This window comes from Rutilus rutilus (assembly GCF_951802725.1).
Source record: "Rutilus rutilus genome assembly, chromosome: 14".
NCBI classification, from domain to species: domain Eukaryota; kingdom Metazoa; phylum Chordata; class Actinopteri; order Cypriniformes; family Leuciscidae; genus Rutilus; species Rutilus rutilus.
The window spans coordinates 40832053-40845674 of NC_140219.1; the positions used below are offsets into that span (position 1 = coordinate 40832053).

General features: G+C 35.0%; 2 protein-coding genes across 2 annotated transcripts in view; both read right to left on the reverse strand.

Annotated features, from left to right (window-relative positions):
* Positions 1–6956, reverse strand: part of LOC311303356 (uncharacterized protein) — a gene marked incomplete at its 3' end in the record, with an annotated part of 95889 nt that extends 88933 nt beyond the window's left edge. The window contains exons 1-2 of the mRNA XM_084429780.1: positions 6836–6956; positions 2123–3217 (exon numbers count right to left, since the gene is read on the reverse strand). Of these exons, the coding sequence (XP_084285906.1) occupies positions 2123–3217 (1095 nt within the window). The 5' untranslated portion in view covers positions 6836–6956. The remainder of the gene's footprint in view (positions 1–2122; positions 3218–6835) is intronic.
* The window catches only part of LOC311303357 (uncharacterized protein), a gene marked incomplete at both ends in the record, with an annotated part of 82196 nt that continues 72932 nt past the window's right edge, over positions 4359–13622 (reverse strand). Inside the window, one exon of the mRNA XM_084429781.1 lies at positions 4359–4376. Coding sequence (XP_084285907.1) covers positions 4359–4376 — 18 coding nt within the window. The remainder of the gene's footprint in view (positions 4377–13622) is intronic.

Genomic DNA, 13622 nt, shown 5'->3' on the forward strand with positions numbered 1-13622 from the left:
TTTTACTCAAAGGATTAATCCAAGTTTCATTATACTCTACATCTCTATACCACTTGTTATTTTCTTTTAAGTATGCCAAAGCAGTTTTGACATGATCAGTGTGCACAAATGTATATTCATAATGTCCTTTGTACGTTAATTTCCGTTTAAGTTTTACTCGTATCATTAAATCATCATTTTCTGATCTTGGTAAAACATTCACCACATCTGTCACATTAGATGGAACACAAGTCACTGGTCCATGAACCCCATTCTGTCCTCCTCGTGGTAATGCCAGCATCTTCATGAATGGAATATGCATTGCTATTAGATGTTCTTCAAGAGAGTTTAAACAGCTCAATTCAACAGGAATGGGATCCAGAGCGAGATTGTTTGCTACACTTTCAGCAGGCATTTTACCTTCACTAATCTTTCTATCACATGTGTGACAAATCCACAGAGATTCAGCTGGAGTATTTTTATAAACACAGACTTTACTGCAGTCTTCATTACACTTATGCAAATAATTCAGTGTTATACATTTTTCTGCAATATATCCTGCATGGACTGATTTTTGTGAATATTTACTTATTGTACAGTGTTTGACCTGCATTTTAAAGCAAGAACGATGACAAACTGAACAAACATAGTCAGGACCTGTAGATATTTTTTCTTTAAATTGCTCAATTACACAGTCAATCTCTTTCCTTTGGATTTGTGCATCTCGTCGAGTTTCAGCATTTCTAATTTTAATACTACTAGCAAAACTATTATCATTTTTATATTTTTCTTTGTTGTAATCAATCACCTTAGACTTGTGCTTTCCATTTTCCTTGTATTTATGAATACTATATTTCTTCACAGACTCTTTGTGTGTTTCATCTGTGCTATACTTACATATGCTATATTTTTTCACAGCATTACAATGCAAATCATTTGATGTGTATTTATCTGTGCTATATTTTTTTAGTTTTTCTTGATACTGTTCATTTTGTTTATACTTTTCAATGCCAAATTTAATTTTTTTCTCTTTGTATATTTCATCGTCATGATATCTTTTCTTTGCCTCCATTTTTTTCCCCTCTTTTAAGTCCTGATTACTGCTGTATAGCACTCTCTTTCTATAGAGTGTACGTGGGTCTGATTTAGCATTTAACGATCCATGCAACATTGAATCATCAAATGATGATTTACAAATGGAAGCACAGTTACCATCTGTTATTTTTACACATACAACAACTTCATAGTGACAGCTATTTACATGTTTTAAGTAAATCCCATTGAATTGACAGCTATGTCTATTTGAGACAGTTAAGGCTGAATATTTAAGCCACTTGTCTTGACTGTATGTAAATATGTCCACACCAATTAAATCACTGGTTGCTTGTATTTCCAGCTCTGTTGCCCAAGTTCCAACATATTTCATTCTTGAAGTGTTGATATAGTTTACAACTGAACTGTGTCCTTGTCTCAGATACTGAGTGTACCTTCCTTCATTCTTGATTATGTGTGTTACCACAGCACGCCTCAGTTTTCTGTGTTCTCGTTCACTTCCACTTACAGCATAAGCTACCGCTCTGAAAAAGCAGTTACCGTCACCCACAATATCTTTGGTTTCACAAGGTTCAGCCATTTCAACAATCTCATTTGGATTATTCTGTTCTTTTACAACGTGTACAATGTTCAGCTTCAAGCAAATAGTTTTTTGTTGCTGTACTTTTAATGGATTAAACTGAAAAGAAACACTGTCAATTTGATTAATGAATTCAACTTCAGAAGCATCTTCATTAGGGCAGGAAGAAAACAGTCCTGTTTTCTTTATTTGATCTGTGCTTGTGAAATCAGTCAAAGAAACACTGTCAGTTTGAGTAATGAATTCAACTTCAGAGGCATCTTCATTAGGGCAGGAAGAAAACAGTCCCGTTTTCTTTATTTGATCTGTGCTTGTGAAATCAGTCAAAGAAACACTGTCAGTTTGGGAAATAAATTCAACATCAGCTGCATTTTCATTGCTTGGGAATTCAGGCGATATTCCAGTGTTCTCTTGTGTACATGTTTCATTCATAAGTATTTGATCTATGCTCATGAAATCAGTCATAGAGTGACTGCAACTTGCCATTTCTGAGTTTACACCTTTACTCACTCTTATTGCTTCAGTATTTTCCTCCATCACTGGATGGCACACCAATCGATCATGCTGACTGTGTTTGTCAATCACATTTGCCTGCACCCCCGTTAGCTCAAATGGACGATTATATGCTTTCAAAGATGCACCCAGTCTCTTAAAATGAATGCCCAAAGAGGTTATGCTAGGATGGAAAACCACTACACTCTTACCACGAGCTGAAACTGTTCCATCACCGAGTCGTGCATGCGGATCAATCACTGCATACCATGAACCTTGTCTGACAGCTGCACATATGGTTTGCCTTATATTTACCAAACATGCATCAAACCTCTGGAATGCTTCATGTAATGCATCATCAAATGACATGGCAACACCTTGTAGACCTTCATCGTATCGATTAATTCCAAACAACCCAGTATATGACACAGAAGAATAGTTTATTGAAAAACAACAATCATTCAGTGTGTGTGTGTCAGGCAGCTCAGCAACTTCTATGTAGCCATTCACAGGATCGTTGATTTTGCCGGTGTCTCTCATGGCACTGTACAGGTCATCTCCACGCATCAGAACATCATTCAGGTCACTCGAGGTCCATCGCAACACATTTTTCACCTTACACATCAAGATTGCAGTTAAACTGTTTGCTGCACATTGCCTGCCACTATTGTCGCCAAAACACTTTGCACCCTGATGGAAAGAGCCTCTGATGTACGATTTCTGTGGACACAAATCAGAAACAGCTTTCATGGTCATGTTAACGGTACTATTATGATCCGTGTTTTTAGCATCATTGTTTAGACCAGTTGTTAGACCAGTTGTTAGACCAGTTGTTAGACCAGTTGTTAGACCAGTTGTTAGACCAGTTGTTAGACCAGTTGTTAGACCACTTGTTAGACCACTTGTTAGACCACTTGTTAGACCACTTGTTAGACCACTGTTATGACCACTGTTATGACCAAGTTTTATAGCCCCGTTGTGATGTACACAACGTTCTGTTACTTCTGCCAATTTTTTAAGAGGTGGCAGAGCCTCTTCAGGATCAGCAGCCATCCGGTCTGCCATCCTCTTCTTTGCAGCCTGGGAGCGCCGGGCTTGCTTTGTACGAGGCATCTGTACACACAAAAACAAATAAAATTACACATTATTGCATCACAATTCACAAACAGTACAATAAAGAATAAAACATCTAAAAATAAAATGCATTCGTGTTTGTTCACATTAAAACAAGATATTCTATTAATGATGATAATTTTGCATTTCAATGTTTAATTTGGTATTTATCAGATACAATGTTTTCATATGCAAAGATTTTAAAAATATATAAGCATTAACTTTATTGGATTATAAAATGTTTTGAGTTTAAAACTACATAACAGAATAATAACTGGCAACTATTTAGATGACACATTAGCTTATCATAATACCAACACAGAACTAAATTAATTTTACACATATGTAACAAAGATAATATCATAAATCTACATAGTAAATATGCTTGTAAATAAACTTTGTATTTTAAAGAACATAATGTGAGTGCACTAATACCATAATCAGCAATGCATCATGCTCTGAATCCCCAGAAATAACCGTATATCTGAAACACTTCTAAAAGCAACCAGCTTGCACGACCCTGTTTTACTTAGTTTTACCACTAGATGTCAGTATAACCAAGTTTTTTCATTTTATTTACATCTTTATAACAGTTAAGACCTTTATCCTCTTATTAGATTTTAAATACATTTCCCCAATTTACTTTTATTGACAAAACACACAATACCACATCCTGCCCGGAAACATATATAGTGAATATATCTATGATATACATTATATGAGTTATAAAGCAAAAGTTTATATCTCTAAATTAAAAATGAAGATAACAATAAAGAATTTTTTTTTGTTAACAGATAAGACAAATGTTCTGCAAGGACAAACATTAGTTTTCCTAATTAACATTTATATTCAATTGCATGCTATTGTTCTTTTATAGTTGCTACTCTCATAAAAAGAATGTAATTACATGGTGACTTTTAAACCTAAATTTAACGTCCAACAACAGATATTTCAGCAAAATTTATATTTTTTGCTCTGAATTTTAACTCTTTGTCTCTAATAGAAATGATCGGTGTGTCGTGTTATAGCTGGGTGGGGTTGGCGTGGGGGAAAACAATCCTTTCCCCCTGAGTGGAAAAGCGTTGTGTTAACCCAGTATAGCCTACGTAGAATCACTTCTGAAACATGGAAAAACTGAACCTTACTGTCCGGACAGTATCTGTGACAGGACAAATGAAACAACGGGATTGCCAGATATGTCATTTTCTCGTTAAAATATATGCTTCTCCTCCAAACATCACATGACAATAGCCTACTTCATTTAAAGACTGGGTGATGTATGAAGTGGTTTATTCAGTGTTCCTGAATTTAATGGATTTAGAGTATGTATTCATCAAATAAAATTACCATATAACAGTATTGTGGTATGAAATAGATATACATTGCACATGGCATATAAAATATATATATATATAAGTTTGTTTGTGCTAGAATATAAACGTGTCAACAAATGGCTCCGCACGATCCTAGCTTAGGAATAGGGTCTTATCTAGCAAACTGTTCAATCATTTACAAAAAAAAAAAAAAAAAAAAATTATATACTATTTCACATTATCAGGAAATTTTCATTTTTAGGTGAACTAATCCTTTAACATTATGTTAATGCATTAGTTAAGCTAGAAATAATTTTTCCTCATGTTTTGATCAGCTTGGATCACGCATGTTTACAGCAGAAGCTCACTCTGTTTCCTCTGTTATTTTCTCCACAGAAATGCATTATTCAGAACTGTAATTTGACAACTGAATGAAGCTTTACGTGCACTGATGACTAATCAATAGGGCTGGGCAAAAAAAATTATTTTTCGATTAATCGTTTTTCAAAATGTGGTCAATTCAAAATCGATTCTCAAAGGCCACGAATCGATTTTTTTCCATATTTATTTATCTATTACCCTAAAGCCAGTATTAGTTTTCCTCCACTGTTCATAGGCTTGCAAACTCCATTTTACAACTCCATTAATGCTGTAAGATTTGTTTGTTTTATCTTAATCATAAAATAACCTCAACTAGGATGCATAATTAATCATATCGCAATCGCGCTGTCAAGCCTACGCAATTATGAGACGTGAATGTCCTGTGTGACACACCGAAAGACTCGCGCTGATATCATGCGTGCGCACAAGACAGCCCAGAATAGTTCACTTTCGCGTTTGAACGAACAATAACACACAGAATTATGCCAAAATGTCTTTTTGTCGAGTATCTTAATAACATAAGAGCAGTTATGGTGAACGTGAATGAGGCGCGTGTGAGATCCGCGTCTCTGTCAGCAGCGGTTGGTCTCTTAAAGGGACAGTACACAGTAGCCAGTAATTATCTCTGTCGTTAAAGTTAATCAAAGAAAAAAGTGAACATAAAAACACTCACAGCTATTGACTAAATAACTTTTGTAACTTTAATAAGGATTAGTCTATAATGAATGCATCACAGACTGTTTGACAACTTTATTAAATTTCTGTAGGCCTATATGTCCTAGCCTGGTTCTACCAGACTCTCGTACATTTCATTTGTACATTGAGTCTGGCCTCTCTCCATTGAGAAACGTTTACTTCCTTGTAGGCGGGTTCTCTGTTAAAGTTCAAAACTATTGGATCTGTCCAGAGTCACTCAGGATCTGCCACAGCCAATCGCTAACGTGTGGTCGTCCGAATGATCAGAGGATTATGTTTAGAATAAGATGTCTGTCTTTTATAAAGTTTATAAAGCGACGAGAATACTTTTTGTGCGCAAAAACAAACAAAAATAACTACTTTATTCCACTATTAATTTCCTTCTCTCTGTTCCTCGAGTCTTGATAGAGCAGCGCGTCTGTGTTGTACGTCACACGTAGGCTCACTATTGGCCGACGCTAGTCATGTGTGAGATCACATCAACGCCATCGTTCTCAGCCACTCCCTCTATTCGCTGATTGGTCCTACAAAAAATTTGTTTCTGGAAACCCAAGAATATACAACAGTCCCAGACGTAGTACTGAAGGAAAATGAAATTGAGCGGAAGTACGCAGGAGGGCGGAGCCAGGCTATATATGTCCTACCTAGACAGATAAATATATGCAAGGTTTTTTTAATGGCTTTATAAGGATTGTTAACCTGTTTGATCAAGGCATGCGACTGTTCTGACTTGTCCAATTTTCAGCATCAATTTTTCATCTAGCATCAAAATTCTGTCAATTCATTGTATGCAATTGAAATATAGAGTTGTGTTCTGTTTTAATGTACCCAAGTGTACCTAAAATAAAAAGAGTTTAATATAGAGGTTTGTTGCTTAATAAAATTTATTTTTAATAATTAACCACTTGTAAACTTATGTTCACTTTTCTTTTTCTTTTTTTATAAATATAGGATTTGTATTAAATATATAGGCTATTCATTGAGTGGAATCAAAATCGAATTTAGAATCAAAATCGAAAACCAAATCGAATCGAATTGAGAGCTTACGAATCGAATTGTAAAATCTGAATTGATACCCAGCCCTGGTAATCAATAATGACATTCATTGTTGATTATTGCAGCCATACAAATAATATTGTAAAACATTCACAACTTTATCCAAATGTTTCCTTATACTATACACTATTGATTGTTATTACTATATTTTATCAAAAAAGTAACATCTTACCTCAAAATCAGGTTTCAGTCTTCTGCAACATAAAAGAAAAAGGAAAAAAAAACCCACACAATTTGATTAAAACAAAAGCATTACATTTGAGAAAAATATTATATATTTTATATATTATGCTCTCAAAATGCACAACTGACTTCAAAGTATCCACATGACTTTATGGCACATCATTTTACATCATCCCAATTTATAAATTTAAGCGATTTTAAACTATAATGTACTCGCAAGTTCTCTGAGAAACAGTCTTCAGTCAATAACCACTCAACCAAAGCGAACAGTGTATTACACACATTTTTTTTCTCTGTGGTCTCGAATACTTTTGTTCGTACTAACTACTAGATTTCTAGTATCGTGACATCCCTACAAATACATGCATTAAAATGGTAAGAAGTATAAAAAATCTTATTTTGTATTCTGAATAAGTTGAGTCAATGACTAAAATGTTTTTTTTTTCACAATACAAGCAAATTACAAAAAAATACAACAAAAATTACCCTACTTTCATTATCAGTTAATATTACAATAGAATTAAAGTCATAATAGAATTGTAATCTGTGCATGCAATATACATTGATTTTTATTTCAACTACTTAAGTTATAGGCTACTGCCAAGAGCAGCAAGTTTTTTTTTTACTTTATCTTAATGACAAACTACAGAAAGAATATTAAGGAACTGACACTTTAAAACCTCATGCACAGATCTAATTCGGAATTATGGGCTGATTATGATCATTACAAGCACTAACATTTTAACACCAAGCATGTACCGCAGTGTATATTATACCATCGTTTAAATTTTAACAATGCCAATTTTATTTGTGCTTACCAATTCCAATGGCGTAAAAACATTTCTTATTACAAAACACTTAATTGAAGCTGAATATCAGAACAAAAATCAACAGGCTAAAGAGCAATTGCACTGGAAAATTTTGCCTGTGGTTTAAAAATACCATAGTAAATCAACTAGCCTAACTAAATATACATTAAAGCATTAATACAGATAAGTAAACACTCAGTAATTAAAAGAGAACAAATAAAAAAAATCAATTGCAAATATAGATACAATTGAACAAATAAAAGATTGAAATAAACAGTGTTAAGATTTTCAGGTATAAAAAGCTGTAATTCAAATGTAAAATACCAGTACACTTTTTTATAAATAAGGTACAAATACAGATACAAAAGTTATTTAGTCAAGAACGAGTGAATTTTCTCTTTGTCCTTTGATTACTGTAACAGACAGCCGCTCCTGTCACTTTAAGACTTGCCCAATATGCCTGCAGCACTGAAGACAGCGCGCGAGCCGTCTCGTGCTCACGTACTTGACATACTGTGCATAGGCTACATCATAGAAAACAGCGCAGGAGTCTTCAACCGCGCTTGAATCGTTTCAGATCAATTTTACAAATCACATTTTCTGTGAGTGCGCTTCACTGTACACAGAGAACAGCGCACGAGTTGAAAGGTTTAAAATGACTTTTTCTGTAAGCGAGCTGTGGATGTGTACACAACAGACAGCACAAAAAACAGTCGCGAGTCGTCTTGCACTTGAATTGTATAAAGTAATATTGAAATGCTCACAAAAGAATCGATAAGAGGAATCAAAATTTTAATTTCAACTAATTTAAATTTTAAACTAATAAGAACAATCACAACACCAAATATGTTTCAAACAGTAACTTATTTCTTGTTCTAGTCAAAGTGCTGACAGGTGAATAAAGATGAATTTAGCACTGTAATAAAACGCTGCCTTTATACAATTAATCACAAAATACAACCACTAAACATTCAAACGAACAAAAACAACTTACACTGGCCAAATTTTTTTCAATATTATAAAGATTAATACACAGATGATTAAGATTACACACAGACCAACCACACCGCATGCCTTACCTTTCCCGAAAGTAGACAAAATGGCTTCATTTCCGGTAAAAACGGAAGAACAATACAGCTCGCGCCCTCTAGTGGATGAAAATGCTCAAGTTTTCTGGGATGTGCAGTTAAGGAGCAAGAAAATGTCATTAGCATATTAAAACCCATTACACCTAAATGTCCTCATAATGAGTGTACCAACATATATATATATATATATATTAATATTATGTGTGTGTGTGTGTGTGTATGTGTGTGTGTGTGTGTGTGTGTGTGTGTGTGTGTGTGTGTAGCATTACTGTGTGTAGCATACGTAGCAAGTATGCATTATTGAGTTAACATGGAAACACTGGTTTGCTTTAGTGCAGAAAACTGGTCAAAATCATGAGGTTTAAAGTGAAAGTGAGCCAATAAGTGGTCTTCTACTGCTGGTCATTCTATTTATTAATTAAATATTTCCACATGTGCTTGCATTCATACTTGAATACACACTAAAAAATCACTTATATAGCAATAACTTTTATAACACAATCATATTTTGTCAGTGTTAATCACTTTATTTGCACTGACACTTCAAATAATTGCTAGTAATGTGATAAATCAGGCTAGAAACATGGTAAATCAAAGTAAATAATACTAGATTGTCGTTTATCTCCTGGTAAATAATACTAGAACGTGGTATATCATGGTAAATCATGGTTAACTATGCTGTGTGTGTGTGTGTGTGTGTGTGTGTGTGTGTGTGTGTGTGTGTGTGTGTGTGTGTGTGTGTGTGTGTAAGCATGCATTGAGTTAACATGGATAAACTGGTTTGCTTTAGTGCAGAAAACTGGTTTAAAGTGAAAGTGAGCCAATAAGTGGTCTTCTACTGCCCTCTGCTGGCCATTCTACTTATTAATGAAATATTTCAACATGTGCTTGCATTCATACTTGAATACACACTAAAAAAATCACTTATATAGCAATAACTATTATAACACAATCATATTTTGTCAGTGTTAATCACTTTATTTGCACTGACACTTCAAATAATTGCTAGTAATGTGATAAATCAGGCTAGAAACATGGTAAATCAAAGTAAATAATACTAGATTGTCGTTTATCTCCTGGTAAATAATACTAGAACGTGGTATATCATGGTAAATCATGGTTAACTATGCTGTGTGTGTATGTGTGTGTGTGTGTGTGTGTGTGTGTGTGTGTGTGTGTGTGTGTGTGTGTGTGTGTGTGTGTGTGTAAGCATGCATTGAGTTAACATGGAAAAACTGGTTTGCTTTAGTGCAGAAAACTGGTTTAAAGTGAAAGTGAGCCAATAAGTGGTCTTCTAGTGCCCTCTGCTGGCCATTCTACTTAATAATGAAATATTTTACATGTGCTTTTGCATTCATACTTGGACACACACTAAAAATCACGTATATAACTAACTATTATAACACAATAATATTTTGTCAGTGTTCATTACCTCATTTGCACTGACACTTCACATAATTGCTAGTAATGTGGTTAATCATGCTAGAAACATTGTAAATCATAGTAAATAATACTGAAATGAGGTGTATCAAGGTAAATCATGCTAGAATCCTAATAAATCATTCTGGAACATGGTATATGATAGTAAATCATGCTAGAATCATATTAAATAATTCTAGAATGTGGCAAATCGTTGTGGGAGGAGCCTATTTTACTCAAATGGCTATAACTCAAGAAGTAAATGAGATATCTTCACCAAACTCAGTACACATGTGTATGGGTTCAATTTGAGGTCACAGTAAACAATTTTATGGAGATCGGACCATAGGTGGCGCTATAACTGTTAAAAAGCTTTAAAACCATATATATCCCATGGCAAATTGCCTGTATTGGCTGTAAATGGTCTTTTCCATCTATTATGTCAGTGGTTACATGCTTGCTAAATAAATCTTAATAACTTTTGATGCTTTTGTGCTTAAATGCCTTAAAGGCCTTAACTGCTTGAACCCCGATAAATGCTGCTTGCAGCTTTAATTATTAGGGGTTCAAGCACGAAGTGCTGAAACCCTATTGTAATTGTACTGATTTTTATTATTATTTTTCTTCTCCGCTAAAACGCATCGTGCAGCCCAAACCGTAAGAGCTGGAACCTTGAAACTTTGCCAGATGGTAGTACAAAAATCGAGGAGAGGTTCAGAGAGTATGACCCCGATTGGCCCATAGGTGGCGCTATAGCAACCAAAAGCGCGAAACTGTTCATAACTCCTAGACCGTATGTCGTAGACTCAAGTGTCTTATATCATTGGAAAGCTGGACACTTGAAGAACAAAACGTATATCTCCGATTTCATTTCCGGTATGCAAATTTTTCCGCCATTTTGAATTTTGTTATAAACCTACTTTTGCGAACTAGTCCTAGGTTTTTCGTCCGATCGGAACCAAACCAGTGCAGAAATGTTCTCTGGAGTCTGAATATCAATAATTATCGAAAAAAAGTAGAAATTTCGATTCACGGTCGCTAAGGGGCGCCAAAATGTATGTTGTGGGAGGAGCCTATTGTACTAAAACAGCTATAACTCCAGAAATGAATGAGGTATCTTCACCAAACTTGGTACGTATATGTAAGAGGTCAATCTGAGGTCACAGTAAAAAAATCGTGGCGATTGGCCACATGGTGGCGCTATAACATGAAAAAAACATAAAACAGGCTATAACCACCTGACCGTTAGTCCGATTGACTTGAAAATTGGCATGCAGTGTCTTGGTCCAAGGCCCCATGTATGTCTATGAGGACATTGGTGTATCTCAAAAAACATGGCCGCCATCGGCCAATGAAGTTTGAGCACCTATTAGACAAGGTTAACGGAGGCCGATCGGAACGAAACTCGGTGGGCATGTTCGACTCATGGCCCTAGAGATCTGTAAGAATTTTGAAAGAAATCGGCCACTAGTTGGCGCTAACGAGTTTTATGGCTCTGTAATCACGTGGTGTTACACTTATCGTCACAAAATGCATATCATTTAATAGATCTGCTCATGCTGAACAACTTTGCCTCAAGAACCATTGCTGTCAATCAAACCGTTCATTAATTATTCGCGAATATGTTAAAAACCTACTTTTGCGAACTAGTCCTAGGTTTTTCGCCCGATCGGAACCAGACCAGTCTAGGACAATTCTATGGACTCTCTAGATCAATAATTATCAAAAAAAAATTGAACTTTTGCATTTTGCGCATGGCTATAATAGGGTCATAAAGAAAATGGGTGTGGCAAAATGCACTAAAAAGCCTATAAATCATAAATGAAAACTCAGAACTTCACAAAAATTGGTGGGAATATGTGCCATAACATCTTTAACAAGCATGCCAAATTTTATGGAGATCGGACCATAGTTGGCGCTATAATTGTTAAAAAGCTTTAAAACCATATATTTCCTATGGTAAATTGCCTGTATTGGCTGCAAATGGTCTGTTTCATCTATGATCAAATAATTTTCATATCATAATGTTCAAAACTAGTGCAGTACAATTCTCTGGACTCTCTAGATCAATAATTATCAGAAAAAGTTGAACTACTTCATTTGGATGACTATAATAGGGTCACTTCAATACGTGGCCTTGACCAAGTGTCCCCGAAAGCTTATATCTTTTAAGATGCTCAGACCTTCTTAAAAACAAGTCAGAACATGTGAAATATCACTCTAAACATGCATGAACATTTTCAGACAGATCACACACACACACACACACACACACAAAAATGTTTTTTTTTCAATGCTATTGGGATATGTCATTATGAAAATATATTTGAATGGTCTATAAACACTTCACAAAGTCTTTGTAAACTATTAATCAGATTATTCAGAATTTATTCAGAAACCTAACTTCACATAATTGCTAACAATGTGGTAAATCATGGTAAATCACGCTAAAAACATGGTAAATCATAGTAAATAATACTAGAATGTGGTGTATCAAGGTAAATCATACTATAATCCTGGTACATCATTCTAGAACATGGTATATCATGGTACATCATGCTAGAACATGGTAAATCATGGTAAACGTTGCTAGAACAGGGTAAATCATGGTAAACTATGATAAATCATGATAAACTATGGTGAACCATGCTAGAATCACAGTAAACAATGGTAAATCATGCTAGAATGTATGGTAAATCATACTAGAATGTAGTATATCATGGTAAATCCTGCTAGAATATGGCAAATCATGCTAGAATCATAGTAAATAATACTAGAATGTGGTAAATTGTTGTGGGAGGAGCCTATTTTACTAAAATGGCTATAACTCAAGAAGTAAATGAGATATCTTCACCAAACTCAGTACACATGTGTATGGGTTTAATTTGAGGTCACAGTAAACAATTTTATGGAGATCGGACCATAGGTGTCGCTATAACTGTTAAAAAGCTTTAAAACCATATATTTCCTATGGTACATTGCCTGTATTGGCTGTAAATTGTCTTTTTCATCTATTATGTCAGTGGTTACATGCTTGCTAAATAAAACTAATAACTTTTGATGCTTTTGTGCTTAAAGGCCTTAAAGGCCTTAACTGCTTGAACCCCGATAAATGCTGCTTGCAGCTTTAATTATTATTATTTTCCCCTAAAACGCATCGTGCAGACCAAACCGTAAGAGCTGGAACCTTGAAAGTTGGCCAAATGGTAGTCCTCAATTTGGGGAGAACGTATCAAAGTATGACCTCGATTGGCCCATAGGTGGCGCTATAGCGACCAAAAGCGCGAAACTGCTCAGAACTCCTAGACCGTATGTCGTAGACTCAAGTGTCTTATATCATTGGAAAGCTGGACGCCTGACGAACAAAACGTATATCTCCGATTTCATTTCCGCCATGATAGATTTTCCGCCATTTTGAATTTTGTCAAAAACCTACTTTTGCGAACTAGTCCCTGGTTTT